This window comes from Agelaius tricolor, unplaced genomic scaffold (assembly GCF_023055355.1).
Source record: "Agelaius tricolor isolate 1412-34295 unplaced genomic scaffold, bAgeTri1.0.p SCAF_40, whole genome shotgun sequence".
NCBI classification, from domain to species: Eukaryota; Metazoa; Chordata; class Aves; order Passeriformes; family Icteridae; genus Agelaius; species Agelaius tricolor.
In genome coordinates, this window is record NW_027269300.1 from 149785 (window position 1) to 169945 (window position 20161).

A 20161-nucleotide genomic window follows, 5' to 3' on the forward strand; every position below is an offset into this window, starting at 1 on the left:
TGCATGTAAAAACTTCCCCTTTTGCTCTAGAAAACTGCCTTATCTCAGTCTACAATTTGTGTCCCATAATATTTTCTCTCCCCTGTCCAGCCAAGGAGGGGAGTGCTAGAGTGGCTTGGTAGGCACATGGACTCCAGCAGAGGTAACCCACCAGAAGAAGTCACAGAAGGCTGCTTTCCTCTGTCAGCAGCTCTCAGTGCATATCATGAGAGGCCAAGTCTGCCCTTAAGTGTATTTTAATTTTTTTTCTGCTTCTGGTTCTGTTATATTAAAAGAAATGCTCTTATCCACCCCCTTCAACTTAATTATCCCTCCTGCTTGTGTGACCCAGAGAAATTGTGTAAGAAGGGAGTCTCACATTGTATTAAGGTGAAATAAATGAATATGCAACCACTTTGTAAAAAATTTTGTACTATCCTTATCACAGCAGGAATGAACAGAAATGGGCACAGTTTTGTGGCTGGCCCAGCTTTGGGATGGGCCCTGCGCCTGGAGCAGGAGCAGCTCTTGAGGGCCCCAAGGCCGGGGCTCTTGTGCTGTCCTGGGCAGATGGGATGGCAGCAGGGGCTGCAGAGCTCTCAGCATCTCCTGCAGAGGAGAGCAGGGCAGCCAGGGAGCCTCCTTTCCCTTGGCCAGGCACCTTCCCCCATGGTGGGGCTGAGTCCTGTGGCAGCTGCAGCTGCTGCTGTGCCCTTGCCAGGGGCTGAGGTCGTGGGGCAGTGCCCAGAGCAGCCTGGCCTGAGCAGAGCTGTGGGGCCAGAGCCGGCTGGGCTGGGCTGGGCTCAGAGAGGCCCTTGGTGCTGCCCAGAGCTCAGGGCAGCTGGCAGAGCTTGCAGGGAGCTGGGCTGGGCTCCGAGAGCCTGGCCCAGAAACCATCAGTGTCCATCTCAGCCTGGCTGAGCGTGCAGGGGCCAAGAAGAGCAGCCCAGGGTCTGCAAGTTCTCTGGGTGGGAGCTGAGCTTGTGAGCCCCTGAGCCCTGCCCAGTGCTGGGGCTGCACCTCCAGCTGCAGAGGAGATGGGACAGGTGGGAGCAGAGACAAATCATTCCTGCTGCATTCTTTCTTGTGTTTGCCTTTACAGGTGACCTGGATCCATATGTAGAGGATGTGGTTTTTTCAGATAATACTCACAGATAGATAAGAATAATACATTTTAGCTGGAAATAATATTTGATGCATAAAACACAATGAGGAAAAAAAAAAAAAAGACACATATGATCAGAAGAGCATCTGAATTTTTCAGAGGAGGAGAGACTCATGGATGTTCCAGTGGTCAAAGCTGTTCAAATTCTTTCCTCAGGGCTTTCTCTAGATGAGAGTTGACCACCAGAGGCCAAGGCCAGCCAGAGCTCTCTGTCCTGGCAGCTTTTGTCTGAGAGAATCTTGCATATAGAGGATTTTTCAGGGGGAGTATCAATTTTGGCCATGGGCACCTGGGAAGATAGATGGTTCTTTTCCACTGGTAGGAAAGCCCAGAGCCCCAGTGTTTCAGGGGACCATGAACAGACCCTCAACATTCTGAGGTCAGTTGAGCCCAGTCAGGCCAAGCCAACCAGACCTGTTACTCTTCCCTTGGATTCACAGGGCCCCTCAGGGTCACAGTGCTGGTGTCATTTTGGATCCTTGGTTCCATGAGGCCCCGCTGTGTGACCCTGGCCCCTTGCTTCCCATGGGGCCTTGCAGTGTCAAAATGGTTTCCTTGGTTCCATGGAGCTGCACAATGGCACAATGGCCCCCTTGGTTTCATGAGGCTGCAGAGTGTCACAATGGCCCCTTGGTTCTTTTGAGCTCCTCAGGATCCCAGTGGCCCCTTGGCTGCATGAGGCCCAGCTGTGTCCCACTGGCCCCTTGCTTCCATTGGGCCCCACAGCGTCACAACTGTCCCCCCTTAGTTCCCCCAGAAGCCTTTGGTGTTGTTATGCTAAGTTGTCCCAGTTCTGCCCCTCTATTGGTTACCTGTTTGCCCTAGATGGTTGTTGTTCTAGAGTGTTCCACCCCCAAGTGTATATATTGTTGTTTCCCCTTTGTCTCAAGTCTTTGGATCCTGTCCCTCATACTGTGGTCGTCTTCTCCACATTTGTTGTTTTTCACCCTCTTATAAAAGTTCTTTTTGGACAATTCCATCAAACCTGCTCCTTTTCCTTTTCGCCACCCTTGCCCTGAAGTTGGGAAACCAGAGAGGTTTGTCATGGCTGCACTCACTGTGATGCATATGATAATAATTTCCCCAGAATCATTAACTCATTTCCCCTCCCCTTTATCCATGTGTTCTTCTGTCCTGCGGGTCTCTCTGCTGGTCCCTGGTGCTCGTGGACCCCAATGTTCCAGTGGGCCTGGCTGAGCTGGCAGGACACTGAGGCTGGTGAATTTCAGTTCCCCTTCTCACACAATGGGCATTGTGTGGTTTCCATAGGCCTGGGGTTTTGGAGAACAAGCTTCAGGTGTCAGCTCACCTGGTGTAGGCAATTTATCATCTGGTAACATGAGGTCACAGAGTGGGCTATGACACCACCGAGTGGGTTATGTGAGGTCACTGAGCAGCTATGGCATCATAGGCTGTCTCTGTGACATCACAGAGCCAGGTGTGACAGCACAGGGCAGAGGACTGACATCACAGAGCAGACTATGACATCACAGAGTTGGCTGTGACATCAGAGACCAGCTGTGTGACATTAGAAAATGGGTTCTGACATCACAGAGCAGGCTGTGACATCACGGGGGGGAGGGGTGGCTGTGTGACATCACAGGAGGGCTGTGTGACTTCACAGAGTGGGTTGTGACATCAAAGACCAGCATAGCGATATCAGAGAATAAGCTATGACATCACAGAGCAGGCTGTGACATCACAGGAGGGCTGTGTGAGGTCACTGGGTTGGTCACTCTGCCCCAGACCCCCCTCACAGATTTCCCCTGAGAAGTCCAAAGCTGTTCATGCCCAGCAGGGTCCCTGTCCCCTGGTATCCCCCTGGTCCACCTGGAGCTGCAGCCTCCCCCAAGGATGTTCCACAGGATCCACCCCAAAACCTGACTCAGGGACAAGGGGCTGGGCTGTGTGACCAGGACACCAAGGACAGGGATTATCCAGGTCACTGTGGCCTGGGCTGGGTTCCCCAGGGCAGGAAAGATGTCTGGCAGCTGGAGCAGGGTCTGGGAAGGGCCTCCAAGGTGGGGCTGGAGCCCTTGGGCTGTGAGCAGAGGCTGAGGGAGCTGGGCTTGTCCAGCCCAGAGCAGGGAAGGCTGAGGCGCTCCTCATCCCAGCCTGGCAGTGCCAGCGAGGAGGGGATGGAGAGCACAGAGCCAGGCTCTTCACTGGGGGGCCTGGGGGGAGACAAAAGCCAATGGGTGGAAAGGGAAAAAGAGGGGAGATCAGCCAGGACAGGAGGAGATGAAATGAGTCAGGCTGGTTTCAGCATTTCCTCAACACCAAAAGCAGCATGACCCCCTTCTCTGTCCACCACTGACAGCTTAAAAAAATGGGAATTGTTCAGGCTGTTTTACCCCCACTTGAGGATGGGCATCCTGATACAAGAGTTTAAAGTGTGTTTATATCTATCACAGAACCATATTTTTCTAAAATTAATTTTAGTATGGAAATCACTTGTGGATGGTGGACATGTCAGAGGCTGCTGGGACGTTGCACATGGCTCAGGGAAGAGCATGATTGTTACTGAATTGTGTCCTGTTCAACCATGGTCTGTTGGCCATGAAGAGAAACTTCCTGTGCCTCTGAGTCCCACCAGTTCCTGACCCCCAAAGGACACAAACCTGGTGAGTTCTGGTTCCCACTCCAGTGGTGGCACCTGCACCTCCCTCCATCCCCAGAGCAGAGCTCCCTTGTCCCAGAGAGTCCCTGGCAATGCAGGGATGAAGGAAACAGGGCAGGCTGTGGGGATCAGGGGCAGGGCACAGCCAGGGATTTGGGGTGGTTGTGAGCCCAGGGCAGGACCCGGCCCTTGGCCTTGGTGAACCTCATCCCATTGTCCTGGGCCCATGGCTCCAGCCTGGCCAGATCCCTCTGCAGAGCTTCCTGCCCTCCAGCACAGCCACACTGCCACCCAGCTTGGGCTCACCTGGGAACTGACTGAGGGTGCCCTCCATGGCCTCGTCCAGATCAGCAATAAAGAGATTTCACTGACCTGGCCCCAATCCTGAGCCCTGGGGACACCCCTGGATGTGACTCCATTCCTCAGCTGCTCTGAGTGCCAGGGGTTGGATGGGGGAAATGGTGGGGAGGGGGTAGGGACAAAGTGGGATTGATTGGCAGCCATGAAGGGTCTTGATTTTCATAGATTTTGGGAATGCATTAGGAGCTGTTGGGGATCAATATCAACTGGGGATTGCTAATGTCAATCTATAAACAGGGAAAGAAAACTAAACAGGACAAAACAATCCTCTATTCATTATTTTGAATATAGTAGATTCAGTTTGAATTCACTTCTGAAGTTTGTCTAATTAACCACAGGTCACTGAATTCCTGAACTGAAGAGCTCAAGAAAGAAGAGGCCTCTGCAAAAGTAAAATTCATCACCAACCTCCAAGGTGCTGAGGATCCATCCTGATCAGAGCAGGAATGAACAGAAATGGGCACAGCTTTGTGACTGCCCCAGCTTTGGGATGGGCCCTGGGCCTGGAGCAGGAGCAGCTCTTGAGGGCCCCAAGGCCGGGGCTCTTGTGCTGCCCTGGGCAGATGGGATGGCAGCAGGGGCTGCAGAGCTCTCAGCATCTCCTGCAGAGGAGAGCAGGGCAGCCAGGGAGCCTCCTTTCCCTTGGCCAGGCACCTTCCCCCATGGTGGGGCTGAGTCCTGTGGCAGCTGCAGCTGCTGCTGTGCCCTTGCCAGGGGCTGAGGCCGTGGGGCAGTGCCCAGAGCAGCCTGGCCTGAGCAGAGCTGTGGGGCCAGAGCCGGCTGGGCTGGGCTGGGCTCAGAGAGGCCCTTGGTGCTGCCCAGAGCTCAGGGCAGCTGGCAGAGCTTGCAGGGAGCTGGGCTGGGCTGAGAGAGCCTGGCCCAGAAACCATCAGTGTCCATCTCAGCCTGGCTGAGTGTGCAGGGGCCAAGAAGAGCAGCCCAGGCTCTGCAAGTTCTCTGGGTGGGAGCTGAGCTTGTGAGCCCTGAGCCCTGCCCAGTGCTGGGGCTGCACCTCCAGCTGCAGAGGAGATGGGACAGATGGGACCACAGACAAATCATTCCTGCTGCATTCTTTCTTGTGTTTGCCTTTACAGGTGACCTGGATCCATATGTAGAGGAAGTGTTTTGTGTCAGATAACACTGGTAGAGTGAGAAAAATAGGAGTTTTTAGCTGAAAATAATATTTGATGCATAAAACACAATGAGAAAAAAAAAAGACACATATGATCAGAAGAGCATCTGAGTTTTTCAGAGGAGGAGAGACTCATGGATGTTCCAGTAGTCAAAGCTGTTCAAATTCTTTCCTCAGGGCTTCCTTGAGATAAGAGGTGACCACCAGAGGCCAAGGCCAGCCAGAGCTCTCTCTCCTGGCAGCTTTTCTCTGGGAGAACCCTTGCATATAGGGAACTTTTCAGGGGGAGTAGCAATTTTGGCCATGGGCACCTGGGAAGACGGATAGTTCTTTTCCATAAGAAGGAAAGCACAGAGACCAAGGGTTACAGGGGCACATGAGAACAGACCTCCAGCATGCTGAATTCAGTTGAGCCAGTCAGGCCAAGCCAACCACACTTGTTCCATGTTCCATTGGATTCATGGGGCCCTGCAGTGTCACAAGGCTGCCTTAGTTCCACGAGGCCCTGCAGTGTCATGGTGGCCCCTTGGCTCCATGAGGCAAAGCAGAATCAGAATGGCTCCTTGGTTCCATGGGGCACCACGGTGTCACCATGGTCCCATTGGTTCCACAGGGCCCCACAGTGTAACAATGGACCTTTGGTTCCATGAGGTTCCTCAGGGTCTCAGTGGCCCCTTGGCTCCGTGTGACCCCGCTGTGTCACAGTGCCAGGTGGTTCCATGAGGCCCCACAGTGTCCAAATGGTCTCCTTGGTTCTGGGAAGCCCCAGAGAGCCACAAGGGACCCTTGGTTCCAGGAGGCCTTGCTGTGTCACAATGGACTTTTCGTTCCAGGAGTTTTCACACTGTCAACAATGGTCTGAGCACTGCAGTGTCACCATGGATCCTTTGTTCCATGAGGTTCCAGAGCAAACCATGATCCCTTTGATTCTAGAAGGTTCTGCAGTGTCCCAATGGACCATTGGTTCCATGCAGCCCCACACTGTCACAATGACCCCATGGCTCCAGGAGCTTCCACACTGTCAGCAATGGTCTCCTTGGTTCCATGAGGCCTTGCTCTGATACAATGGACTTTTGGTTCCATGGGGTTCCACTGCATCACAATGGACCCTTTGTTCCATGGGGTTCCACAGTGTCACAGCTGACTCCTTGGATCTGTCATCCTCTGCTGTCACCAAATTTCCAAAATATCAGAATAAGGCTCCATAACACTAATTTGGTGTTTCAGAGGGCATCATTTATTCAGGCCTAAGGTCCAACATGGAATAACTCCTAACCTTATTAGGACATGTAATTCTACCACTGTGTTGCTTATATACAGTCACTAAATGTGAATTACAATTTAGCCATTTCCATAAAACCCACCCCATGTTCCCAGCTTCACTCCTTGTTTTCTCTATCCCTGCACCCTTGAGCCAGATGTCTTCTTCTTCTCTTCCAAGCATCCTTGCTGGGAAAGCAGCCCCTGCATGCCTTGTTCCTGTGCTGAAAGTTGCCAGGCAGGGTAAAAATGGAATGAACCCTTTTGGTATCAGCCCCAGGCTTTGTGTGGGCAGGCAGAGGCAGGCAGGAGGCAGAGCTGTCAGCAAAGGAAGGGCCCAGCCAGGTGGGGCAGCCGGGGGATGCCGACAGCCTGCAGGGACAGAGGCGCAGGGCAGGGACACCGTAGGACAGCCTGGGCTGCACAGGGCACAGGCATGGGCAGCAGCTGCAAGACAGCCCTGCCAGAGCCAACTTGGGCAGCACTTTGGCCATGGCTGCTGGGCCTGGGCCTGAGGCAGGAGCAGGAGACAAGTGACCCTTGCAGGCCTGGGGCCTCATGGCCTCCTTGTCCCTGCTCAGCAGCCTGGCAGGGGCCGCCCCATGCTCCTGCCCTTGGCATTGCACATCCCCACATGCCAGTGCCCATCCCAGCAAGAGCCCTGAGCAAGGAGGGAGGGACAGCATCTGCCTGGCCAGGCCCTGGGGCTCAGGCCTTGGCCCTTGGCATTCCTCAAACACATCCAGCTTTGCTCAGCACCAGAGACACCTTGGCCTTGTTTGTCCCCAGCTGTCATCACTGCCTGCAGTGTTCTGCTCTACCTGGAACCTGGGGACACTTTCTCAGTCGTGTTCCTCAGTGGGATCCATTAAAACTTCAAGAAACTTCAGTGTTTCAATCTAAGTTTGAGTTCTTGAGAAGTTTTCTGAACACTCTCTCAGGGACTGAGTCTGATGTAAACAACACCAAAGCCCTGAGAGGCTCATTAAAGTTTTCCTAGTCCAGTGATGGAGAATATTTCAAAGAACTTGAAAGAAGTAAACATTTCATATTTTAAAGGATGTATTTTATTTTATTTCTCTATAGAGCAGAGGTGATTGCAGCATTCTGTGATTGAGATTGACCCAGGGTCTCTCCTCAGCAGCTCTGGCCTGCTCACAGAAGCTGTGCCTGGAGCTCTGACCCAGTGTGGACAACCTTGCTCCACATTGCCCAGCCCCATCCTGTCTGTCCTCACTCCCCTGGGACCTGCTGTGCTTGGAGAGCTGGCTGCACCCAGCCTAAGAGGGGTTTTCCCTTTTCCCATTTTTTGAAGCAATCTGAAACTCCTGAGTTTCCCCACTGCAAACAGACACACTGCTCAGGTGTGTGCCAGCCCCAGGTGCCACCAAAGCCACTGAAGAGCTGCCCTGGGCTGGCTGTGAGGGTGGATCATCAGCCCAAGCTGCACTGGGCCACTGCAAGGGGCTGTGGCCATGGGCACTGCACTGACCCCACTGCTGGGTTTGGCTGCCACGGCCACCGTGAGAAATTAAATTGTCCTTGGAAACACTGGGGAGGACTGGGACATACTGGGGAACACTGGGAACGCTGTGGGAGACACTGGGACATACTGGGAGTGACACTGGGGAGGGCTGGGACAACCTGGGGACACGAGGAATGCTAAAGGGAGAATCTGGGTGGGCTAGGATGGACTGTGAGGGTGCACTGAGACAGACTGGGACATACTGGGAGATACTGGGACAAACAGGGGACACTGGTGCATCCTGTGGATGAAATTGGGGGGAACTGGAAGGGACTGGGAATGAACTCAGGTGTATTGGCAGGGACTGGGCTGTACTGGGAGGGACTGGAGGGGCACTGGGGTTGTACTGATTTCAACTTGGGATGAAGTGGGCTTTACTGGGGTTATACTGGTCTGTACTGGGAGGGACTGAAGGAGGGTGAACTGGCTGTTCCCACCTCCACCGCATCCCATTTGTAATGGCTCCTGCCAATCACCACCAGCAGCCAACCAGCGCCAGGGATCAGGGCCTGGGGGCGGTGCCTAGGTGGACGCCATCTTTTTTTTTGCCTACAACTCCCGTAATGCCCCGCGGTCGAAAACAGCCCAATTGCAGCCGGGACTACAACTCCCGTCATGCCCCGCGCTGCACTGAACCCCGGGATCTCCCGCCATCTGTTCCATAAGTGTCCCCCAGACGCTCCAGGATCCCTCAGTGCCCCCTCAGCGCCCATTCGGGCCCCCCAAAAGCGTCCCCGGACCCCCTGAGTGCTCCCAACCCCACAGATGCCCGGTACAGCCACTTCTGGGAATTCATCTCCCCTCATCCCCCGCGGCCCCAGAGCCCTTCAGAACACAGTCCCGCGCCTAAAACTCCTGCCCTGCCCCGCGCCCTAAAGAACCTGATTAGAGCTCCCCGAGCTCCCCCCAGGGGCTCCCGAGCCGTTTACGTTCCCGCCGAGGACCTTAAGTCGCGGCTCGGACGCAAAAGTGTCCCCCAAGAGCCTTCCCGGACCCCCAAACATCGTGTTCAAACCACTTCCGGGACTACAGCTCCCATCATGCTCCGCGGCGCAGGAAAGCGCTATTCCAGCCGGGACTTCATCTCCCGTCATGCCCCGTGCCCCTCCGAGACCCATTGCAGCTGCGCCAAGAACTCCCGTGATGCTCCGCGGCCCCGTTAAACCGTACGAGACCCGCGCCTACAACTCCCATCACCCCCCGCGCCCCAGAGAGCCACGTCAGCGCCCCCTAAGGGCCTGCCCCGACCCCGAAGGGCCCCAAATTCTCCTCCCTGACCTCCAAGGGCCCCCCTGGACCCCCAAGTGCTGCCCCGGACTCCGAACTGTCCCTCAGAATCCCTGAGTGCCCCGTCCAAGTTCCCACCGGCTCCCCCAAGTGTCCTCCAGACCCTCAAGTTCTCTCTGAATTCCCTCCCCAGACCCAAAACTTCCCCAAATGTGCCCAAGAAATGGCTCCAGGGACCCCGAAGTGGCCCCCCTTTGACCCTATCGGTGAAAAAGATAATAAAAATTATGCCAAAAGGACTACAAATATTACTATTTACTATAAAGCGGAAGAAATAAATAGCCTATAGAAATTGATTAATTGATGAAGGGAATTGTGTTCCTTAGAACCAATGACCAATAATTTTCTTGGTTGCTAAAAACGTATCAATTTTTTAATATAAATATAAAAATTAGGTAACAAAAATATTGTCTAATACTATCATATATTCGAATAATATTATAATAATTTATTATTAATACAATTTTATTTATAAGGAAAAATGCTTAAAATGCTTAAATTTGTTTTTTCTATGTTTGGATGCCAGTCCCAGGTGGGTGTTGTCAGACATGGTGACATGTGGGGTGAGGAGCAGGTTGTCCAAACAGGCTCAGCCTGCAAGGGGCTCATTCTTCTCCATGGCTAGACCTCCTGAGGAGACATTCACCATCAAGATCACCTGGGGAATGGTTCTGTCACCTCTTCTCTTAATTGAAAAGTAAAAAAATATTTCCTTGACTAAACCAAAAGCCATGATGTGCACTTTGGAATCTCCCTCCTGAACAGAACTCCAAACTGACTCCAAACACTGCTCAATCCCTAGAGAATGGAAAACAATGGAAGGGAGACATAGAAGTCCTGAGGTCTTTCTGTATTTTAATCATCCCCACGGTGGATTTGGGGCTGGGTCCAGGAGCCTCAGGCACGGAGAGAAGGATGAAGAAGCTGCTCAAGGAGTCAGCAGCAAAACTCCAGGTGCCTTGGAGCATGGCTGGGCCCCAGTGAGGGCAGGGAGGGCCAAAGGCTGCCCAGGGCCTGGTGAGAGCAGATCCTTGAGGCCAGGATTGCAGGGAGCCCAAGGCTCTGAGCAGGGAACTGCAATGCTGAGCAAGGCCTGGCTTGGCTGCAGGAAGCAGAAAGGCCAAGGCCTGAGCCCAGCCTGGGCCAGCAGGGCCTGTCCCTCACGTCTGCCTCGGGGCTCTTGGTGGGCCAGGGGGGTGTGAGGGGCAGCAAGGACAAATGGCATCAACCTGCAGCCCCTGCCAGCCTCCCCAGGGAGGCCGAGGGAGAAGCAAAGTGCAGCCCCTGCCAGGAAAGTTCCTCCTGTGGGGCCTCCAGAGGCGCTGCCCGAGCCCAGGGCACAAAGGCCTGGGTGCCTGTGGCCCTGCCAGCCCTGCCCAGCCCTTGGCCATCTGTCCTGCAGGCTGTGGCCCCTGGGCGTGCTGCTCCTCTGCCCTGGCCGGCTGCACTCGCCCATCTCGCTGTCCCCCAGCATTTCTCACCCAGCGTTTCTGTGCCCTCCCTGGGCTCCCTGCACCCAGCGCTGCCAGCTCCTGGCACACAGAGCCCGGCCATGGCCCAGCCTCACGCTGCCACACCTCCAGCACCAACATTCTGCCCTGCGAGGGACTTTGCTTTCTCCTCGGCTCCAGCCTGAACCTTCCAAGCTGCGCATTGAGGAGGTTTCCTGCAATTCCCACTGCCAAGGAAAGCTCTGTCTCCTGCTGGTCACAAACAGAGAAGGGCTGGAGGGAGATGTGGTGGTCAGAGGCTCCCTGGGACACAGTGACCATGAAATTATTGAGTTTTTACACATTCTGTGAAAAAAGAGGCATCAACAAATCTTCTGCACTGGACTTGTAAGAGCAGACTTCAGCCTATGAGGATGTAGATTTGGCAAGTACCAAATCAGGTGCTGATTTTTTAAAGTGAAACAGTCCTTTTAAAACAAAAGATTCCAGGAAGGATGGATGCCCTTCAAGAAAGAAATCTTGAAGGAGCAGGAACAGCCTGTCCCTTTGACCCAAAAAGTGAGCTAGCAAGGAAAAGGACTGGCCTGGCTGGACATGGAGCATTTTCCAGGAACTCAAGGGAAAAAAGAGGGTGCATCATCTTTGCACAGAGGGGCAGGCAACTCAGGAAGTGTTTTAGGATGTTGTTACGTCATGCATGTCCCAGAGTGCAAGGCAAGATGGATTCTATTTGCCATCTCTATGGCAGTTTTCTTCTGTTAAGTGGGCAGTTTTCCTTATCTCTTCCATAACCACTCCTCCCTCCAGGGGTCATCTGCTGATAATGGGCCATTGAATGCCACTGCATGACTGATAAGAACTACAGTATCCCATTGGGAGATGCTCCGCCCAGAGGGAGGAGCCAAGCATTCCTACCTGGATATAATCTGAGTTTCTGGAACACCAGCACAGCTTCTCCTCTGGATTTCCCAGAGGAACAGCAGCTTCCTCTTCCACTGGATCTTCAGAGGAAGACTACACCTTTCTACAGGATCCCTGCTCCAAGAGAACCACACCTGACACTCCAGGAGGGCTGCAGCCACAATTCCAATTGGACTGCTACCAACACCCTGACCCACAGGTGTCAGGTTGAGTTCTGACTCTGTCAGTGCTGTTTTGGTTTACTGCATTGTTTATTTTATCTTTTTATTTTCTTTCCTAATAAGAAACTGTTATTCCTGCTTCCATATTTTTGCCTGAGAGTCCCCTTAATTCAAAATTGATAACAATTTGGAGGGAAGGGATTTACATTTTCCATTTCAGGGGAGGCTCCTGCCTTCCTTTCCAGACACCTGTCATTCCAAACCAAGACAATGCAGAAAGAAAATTAGAGAGGTGAAAGCATAATAGTTGCTGGCCACTTCTTTGAAGAATATTAAAAATATTTTTTTATGAATGCATTAATGGCAAAGGGGTGAAGAGGAACACCTCCATTCCTTATTGGGGGGATATGGTTACCAAAGCTGAGGAAAAGGCTGAGGTACTTAACCCCTTCTTTGCCTCAGTTTCCAACAATAAGTCAACTTGTCCTCAGGGCAAGTGTTCTCCTGAGCTGTAGATGGGCACAGGGAGCAGAACAGCCCCCTGTAATCCAAGAGGAAGCAGCTGGGGACCTGCTGAGCCATTCAGATGCTCACAGGTGTCTCTGGGAGCAGATGGGATCCATCCCAGGGGGATGGGGGAGCTGTGGATGAGCTCCCCAAGCTGCTCTCCATCATTTACCATCAGCCCTGGCTCAGCAGGGAGGTCCCAGAGCACTGGAGGTGCCAATGTGAGCCCATCCCCAAGAAGGGCTGGAAGGAGGAGCTGGGGAACTCCAGGCCTGTCAGCCTGACCTGGGTGCCCGGCAAGGTTATGGAACAGATCACCCTGAGTGCCATCACAGGGCACCCACAGGATGGCCCAGGGATCAGAGCCAGCCAGCGTGGATTTCAATATCTGCACTGATGATCTGCATGAGGGGACTGAGTCCAGCATCAGCCAATCTGCAGATGACACCAAGCTGGGTGTGAGTGTGGATCTGCTGGAGGGTAGGAGGGCTCTGCAGAGGGACCTGAACAGGCTGGATCCAGGGCCCAAATCCAACAAGGTGAGGTTGAACAAGACCAAGTGCTGGCTCCTGCACTTTGGCCACAACAACCCCTGCAGCGCTACAGGCTGGGGACAGAGTGGCTGGAGAGCGGCCAGGCAGAAAGGGACCTGGGGGCACTGATGGACAGCAGGCTGGACATGAGGCAGCAGTGTGCCCAGGTGGGCAAGAAGGCCAATGGCTCCTGGCCTGGATCAGGAATGGTGTGGCCAGCAGGAGCAGGGCAGGGATTCTTCCCCTGTACTGAGCACTGGTGAGGACACACCTCGAGTGCTGTGTCCAGTTCTGGGCCCCCAATTTAGGAAGGCCATGGAGGGGCTGGAGTGTGTCCAGAGAAGGGCAACAAGGCTGGTGAGGGGTCTGGAACACGTCCTGTGAGGAGTGGCTGAGGGAGCTGGGGTTGTTTATTGTGGAAAAAAGGAGGCTCAGGGAGACACGGTGGTGTCAGGGCTCAGGTTGGACTTGATGATCTCCAAGGTCTTTTCCAGCCTTGCTGATTCTGTGATTCTCTGGAACCACCCTTGGAGCAGGTGCAGGAGGAGCCCTGGGCCTCCTCTTCAGCAGCTCCAGCAGCCCAGGTCCCTCAGCTTCTCCTGGCAGCCCCAAAGCCCATCCTGTCAGTCCTGCAGAGCCTCTGCAGCCCCTCCTCACTGCCCAGAACAGGGAGCCCCAGAGCCAGATGTGCCCCCCTGGCCTGGGGTGGCTCTGGCAAGGGAGCAGCAGCAGGCACTGCAGGAGCCTGCAGACAATTCCTGCAGCACTTGTAGGATGATCCTGCTGCCCAAGGGACGTTCCCATGGGGCCAAGCCAGGAACTGCAATGGGGAGTGGGGCCAGAGAGGAAAGGGCAACCAGGGATGGGCTGTTTGCAGGGGAGGGAACAGTGATGGGAAATAGGAAGAAATCTGGATCAGGAAGAGGAAAGAAAGCAAAGGTGAAGCCAAGGAAATGCTCAGGGCAGTTTGGGGGTGGCTGCCAGGCAGCCCTGGCTCTGAGCAACAGCGTCTGCAGTGGGACAGGAAACTCCCAGCTGATGGGAACAAACTTTCTGGCTGAGTGCAGAGGCCAGGACAAAGCTGAGTGGTTTCCCTGGTGTCCCCCAGCCCTTGCTGGCCCCAGGGGCTGATGGCGTTTGTGCTCCCTCAGGTTCATGTCCCCACAGCAACAGCATGGGGGTGCTCCCCTTGCTGTGTGCAATGCAAACAGGGGCTGCTGAGGCAGTGCTGCCGTGTCTGTGCCTGCAAGGATGGGGCACCTGTGTGAGCTGGGAGAGAGGCCAGGGCTGCAGAGGGGGGATGTTGTTGGCAGCTGCATGAGGACGCTCTGGGACGCTGCCCTGGGCTGTGCAGCGCACTGGGCATGGATCAGCCCCTGCTCTGCTGCTCCTTCCCGTCTGCCCCAGGGCCCTTGCAGAGCCCCAGCCATGCTGTTTGCCCCCAGCCTGCCCACGGCCAGCCTGGGGCTGCTCACGGGGCTTTTCTGTGCTGAGCATTGGCCTGGCCGTGCTCTTGAGAGAGCCTGGGCAAGGAGCCTGGAGCCCCCAGGCCCTGGGCTGAGGCGTCAGCGCTGCCCCAGCAGTGCCCATGGCCTGTCCCTGCTGCAGCCCCGGCACTGCCACCCCCAGGGCTGTGCCCGGCCCCGAGAGCACTCAGGCCCTGCAGCAACACCAGGGCCACCAGGGCAGCGGGGCAGGGCCACGGCAGCAGCACTGGCAACACCAAGTGCTGCTGCTGCTGCTGGGCACAGCTGCTGGGCCAGCCCTGATCTGCCCCAGCTCTGCACACAGACATTGCTGCTGCAGCTCCAGAGAAGGGAACAGAAGGGGGATCTCTTGTGAAAACTTTGCTGTGAGTTCCTTTATTTTGTTTAAAGCCACCAAGGGCACAGCTTCTCATTGACACTGTCTGTGGATCACAGCAAAGGTGGAAAGAAACAAAATGGGAAAGGGGATGAACAATGACCTTGTTTGTGGACAATATTAAAATACTAAAACAGAAGAAAGAAAAGAACAAACAAGCATGAAACCCAAGAACTATTAAGGATTACTTTCATTACAAGTGATTTGCAGAAATTTTCCAGCAGTTCAGTGTTTCTCAAAGCATCCAAACATCAGTGTCCACACTGCAGCCTTGAGCTCCTGGTTCCTCAGGCTGTAGATGAGGGGGTTCAGGGCTGGAGGCACCACCGAGTACAGAACTGACACTGCCAGATCCAGGGATGGGGAGGAGATGGAGGGGGGCTTCAGGTAAGCAAAAAATGAGGTGCTGAGAAACAGGGAGACCACGGCCAGGTGAGGGAGGCAGGTGGAAAAGGCTTTGTGCCGTCCCTGCTCAGAGGGGATCCTCAGCACAACCCAGAATATATGCACATATGAGATAATAATGAACACGAAACAACAAAAACCTAAAGAAATGGAAAACACAAGAAGCCCAAGTTCCCTGAGGTAGGATTTGGAGCAGGAGAGCTTGAGGATCTGTGGGATTTCACAGAAGAACTGGCCCAGGGCATTGCCATGGCACAGGGGCAGGGAAAATGTATTGGCTGTGTGCAGCAGAGCATTGAGAAAGGCACTGGCCCAGGCAGCTGCTGCCATGTGGGCACAAGCTCTGCTGCCCAGGAGGGTCCTGTAGTGCAGGGGTTTGCAGATGGACACGTAGCGGTCGTAGCACATGATGGTCAGGAGGAAATACTCTGCTGACATAAAGAAAAACACAAACAGAAAGAGCTGTGCAGCACATGCTGAGTAGGAGATGGTGCTGGTGTCCCAGAGGGAATTGTGCATGGCTTTGGGGACAGTGGTGCAGATGGAGCCCAGGTCGCTGAGGGCCAGGTTGATCAGGAAGAAGAACATGGGCGTGTGCAGGTGGTGGCCGCAGGCTACGGCGCTGATGATGAGGCCGTTGCCCAGGAGGGCAGCCAGGGAGATGCCCAGCAAGAGGCAGAAGTGCAGGAGCTGCAGCTGCCGCGTGTCTGCCAATGCCAGCAGGAGGAAGTGCCTGATGGAGCTGCTGTTGGACATTTGCTGTGTCTGGGCATTTCAACCTGCAGAAGGAGGAAAGACAGGGCAATGGAGGGGAGATTTCTCACAGAATTATCAAAGCCCTTTCTCATAGAGTCTTTCCTGCCACTGAACACCTCGCCCTGTCCATGTCTCAAATATCTTCCTTCAGCTCTGTTGCTGGAGCCCTGATTGCTGCTGGCCAATGTTGTGTCAGGAACTGGACCTTCAGCTGCAGAACACTTGGGAGTCAGCCCTGACCCCCAGTCAGTGCAGGGGAACAATGAGGGCAGGGGCCAGTCCTGGTAGTGGGACTTGAATAAAATATGTTCAGCTAAGGCAGAGAAGCTGACTGGGGGAAGCGATGGGGATTGCTGAAGGCAGAACGAGAGATTCTGCTGCACTGTGGAAGAACAGAGAGTCCAGGGAGGCAGGAGGGTTGTCTGAGGCTTAGTGCAGACTTAGGGGAGCTGCTCTGTCCCTCTCTCCTGTTCCAGCTGCCCTGCACTTGCACCTTTCTGAAATCCAGTCCCGTGTTACCCTGGACAGCCAGGAGACTCTTCAGAGAGCAGAGGGATCCCTGGCACACAAAGTGGCTCCTGCCTTTCCCAGAGTCAGGAGACTGGGCTCATTGCCAGCCTCCCAGGCTGCCCTGCCCAGAGCTCCCCGGGCACAGGGAGCTGGGACACCCCATTGCTGTGCTCAGCCTGCACAGGAGGAGCCCAAGGGCTGGGCCTGGCCCTGCAGCTGGAACTGCCATTCCAGAGAGCCCCTCAGCAATGCCAGCAGCACCTGGGCAAGGCAAGGGGAGAGAGAGCCAGGCCTGAGGAAAAGCCTTTCCCTGCCCAGCCCTGCCCAGCCCCTGCCAGGCAGCAGCAGGGCAGGACAGTGGCCCTCAGGCCCTGGTCAGCAGGGAATGAATGGGCACATGGCCCGAGAGATGCCCTTCATCTCTGGGGCTGCTCTGCCGGCCCAGGAGGGACTGAGGGCCCCGAGCCCCCGGGCTGAGGGCTGTGCTGGCTGCGAGGGGACACAAGAGCTGTGCTGGTCAGGGCAGTGTCTGCCCTGCAGGGCAGGCCCGGCAGGTGCCACATCTGCCCTGCAGCAGGGCTGCCCTCAGCACTGCCTCCCTCCCTCCCTGCCCACGGCTCTGCTGCTGGAGCTGTCCCAGCCCCAGCTGCTCCTGTGGCCCCAGGCTCCTTCCCTGCCAGAGCTGCCAGAGCCCAGCCCAGCCCCTGGGCCAGCCCTGCCCTGCAGCTGCTCGGCCCTGCAGGGATTAAAGAACAGCTCCCCCAGCCTGGGCACCATGGAAAGGTGATGCTGCATGGATCTGGAGGCTGGGCAGGTACAGGCACTTGCTGAGGCTCCCAGGAATCCTCAGGTGATGGTTTAAGAGTCTCAGCCCCTGCTCTCCTATGCACAGATGAGTTTCCATTGCCACCCAGCTGTGCCAGGGAAAAGTGGGAGCACAGATTCAGGAAAGCAGAGACCCAAGCAGGAAACTCCTGCCCTGAATGAGCTCATGACAAGTCCCCTCAGAAGGGGCGTCCTGCTCTGGAGCACATCCTCCTCCTCCTCCTCCTCCTCCTCCTGCTCCTGTGCCACAGAGAAACTGAGAGAGTCCTCCTGACACATCCCTCAGGCTCTGGGGTGTGCTGGCTTCAGGAGATCCCTCCAGGAGCACAGAGGACATTGCCCTGCACCCACACACTCACCATGCACAGGGCTGTGAAGATCTTTCCCCAGGTGAAGTCTCAGCTCAATGTCTTCCCAATCCTGATTGCCTTCAGCCTGTCTCTGCCTGGCTCCTGTGCCCTCAGTGCCTGCAGGCAGAGCCCTCAGCCCTGCTGGGCTGGGAGAGGAGCTGGCCCTGGAAGAGCTGTTCCTTTAAAGCTCAGCAGCACAGACACAGCACAAGGACTTTAATGAGCCTCTGGGGATTTCGTGTTGTTTACATCAGACTCAGTCCCTGAGAGAGTCTTCAGAAAACTTCTCAAGAACTCAAAATTAAAACAAAACAATGAAGTTTCTTGAAGTTTTAATGGGTCCCACTTGAGGGACATGACTGGGAACATGTCCCCAGGTTCCAGGTAGAGCAGAACAGTGGAGGCAGTGATGACAGCTGGGGACAAACAAGGCCAAGGTGTCTCTGGTGCTGAGCAAAGCTGGATGTGTTTGAGGAATGCCAGGGGCCAAGGCCTGAGCCCCAGGGCCTGGCCAGGCAGATGCTGTCCCTCCCTCCTTGCTCAGGGCTCTTGCTGGGATGGGCTCTGGCATGTGGGGATGTGCAATGCCAAGGGCAGGAGCATGGGGCGGCCCCTGCCAGGCTGCTGAGCAGGGACAAGGAGGCCGTGAGGCCCCAGGCCTGCAAAGGTCACTTGTCTCCTGCTCCTGCCTCAGGCCCAGGCCCAGCAGCCATGGCCAAAGTGCTGCCCCAGTTGGCTCTGGCAGGGCTGTCTTGCAGCTGCTGCCCATGCCTGTGCCCTGTGCAGCCCAGGCTGTCCTACGGTGTCCCTGCCCTGCGCCTCTGTCCCTGCAGGCTGTCGGCATCCCCCGGCTGCCCCACCTGGCTGGGCCCTTCCTTTGCTGGCAGCTCTGCCTCCTGCCTGCCTCTGCCTGCCCACACAAAGCCTGGGGCTGATACCAAAAGGGTTCATTCCATTTTTACCCTGCCTGGCAACTTTCAGCACAGGAACAAGGCATGCAGGGGCTGCTTTCCCAGCAAGGATGGTTGGAAGAGAAGAAGAAGACATCTGGCTCAAGGGTGCAGGGGTAGAGAAAACAAGGAGCGAATCTGGGAACTTGGGGTGGGTTTTATGGAAATGGGTAATTTGTAATTGGCATTTAGTGACTGTATATAAGCAACACACTGGTAGAATTACATGTCCCTGTAAGGTAAGGAATTATCCCATGTTGGACCTTAGGCCTGAATAAATGATACCTTCTCAAACACCAAATTAGTGTTATGGAGTCCTATTCTGATATTTTGGACATTTGGTGACAGCAGAGGCTGACAGATCCAAGGAGTCAGCTGTGACACTGTGGAACCCCATGGAACAAAGGGTCCATTGTGATGCAGTGGAACCCCATGCAACCAAAAGTCCATTGTATCAGAGCAAGGCCTCAGGGAACCAAGGAGAGCATTGCTGACAGTGTGGAAGCTCATGGAGCCCTGGGGTCATTGAGACAGTGTGGGGCTGCATGGAAGCAATGGTCCATTGTGACACTGCAGAACCTTCTGGAATCAACGGGATCATGTTATGCTCTGGAACCTCATGGAACAAAGGATCCATGGTGACACTGCAGTGCTCAGACCATTGTTGACAGTGTGAAAGCTCCTGGAACCAAAGTCCATTGTGACACAGCAAGGCCTCGTGGAACCAAGGGTCCCTTGTGGCTCTGTGGGGCTTCCCAGAACCAAGGAGACCATTTGGACACTGTGGGGCCTCATGGAACCACCTGGCACTGTGACACACCGGGGCCACACGGAGCCAAGGGGCCACTGAGACCCTGAGGAACCTCATGGAACCAAAGGTCCATTGTTACACTGTGGAACCAATGAGACCATGGTGACACCATGGTGCCCCATGGAACCAAGGAGCCATTCTGATTCTGCTTTGCCTCATGGAGCCAAGGGGCCACCATGACACTGCAGGGCCTTGTGGAACTAAGGCAGCCTTGTGACACTGCAGGGCCCTTGGAACCAAGGGTCCATTGGGAGATTGCAGGGCCTCATGGAACCATGGAGAACATTCTGACCCTTCAGAACCCATTGGAACCAAGGAACCATTGTGACACTGCAGGGCCTCGTGGAATCAAGGGGACCACAGTGACACTGTGGGGCTCCATGGGACAAAGGGGCCATTCTGACACTGTGGAACCAAGGAGACCATTGCTCTGCTATGGGACATCATGGAACCATGGAGGCCATTGTGACACAGCAAGGCCTCATGGAACCAAGGGCACAATAGTGACACTGTGGGGGTCCATGGGACCAAGGGGGGATTCTTAAAGTGCAGGACCAAGGAGACCACTGTGACACTATGGGGCATCATGGAACCAAAATCCATTTTGACACAGGAGGGTCTCATGGAACCATGGAGGCCATTTTCACACTTTGAGGCCTGATGAAACCAAAGGGCCATTGTGGCACTTTGTGTCCCCATGAAACCAAGGAGTCCATTGTGACACTATGAGGTCCTGTTGGGCCAAAGGGCAATTGTGGCCCTGTGTGGCACCACAGATCCAAGGGACCAT

The 20161-nt window shown here is 54.9% G+C and overlaps 1 protein-coding gene across 1 annotated transcript; it reads right to left on the reverse strand.

The window, feature by feature from the left end:
* Positions 1-14989: 14989 nt before the first annotated feature.
* Positions 14990-15958, reverse strand: LOC139603607 (olfactory receptor 14A16-like). Its single transcript, XM_071454498.1, has one exon. It carries the CDS (start codon positions 15923-15925, stop codon positions 14990-14992), a length of 936 nt encoding a protein of 311 aa, XP_071310599.1. The 5' UTR covers positions 15926-15958.
* Positions 15959-20161: the final 4203 nt, after the last annotated feature.

Coding starts and splice junctions, on each gene's coding strand:
- LOC139603607 (XM_071454498.1), bottom strand. CDS start 15,925: ATGTCCAACAGCAGCTCCATCAGGCACTTCCTCCTGCTGGCATTGGCA.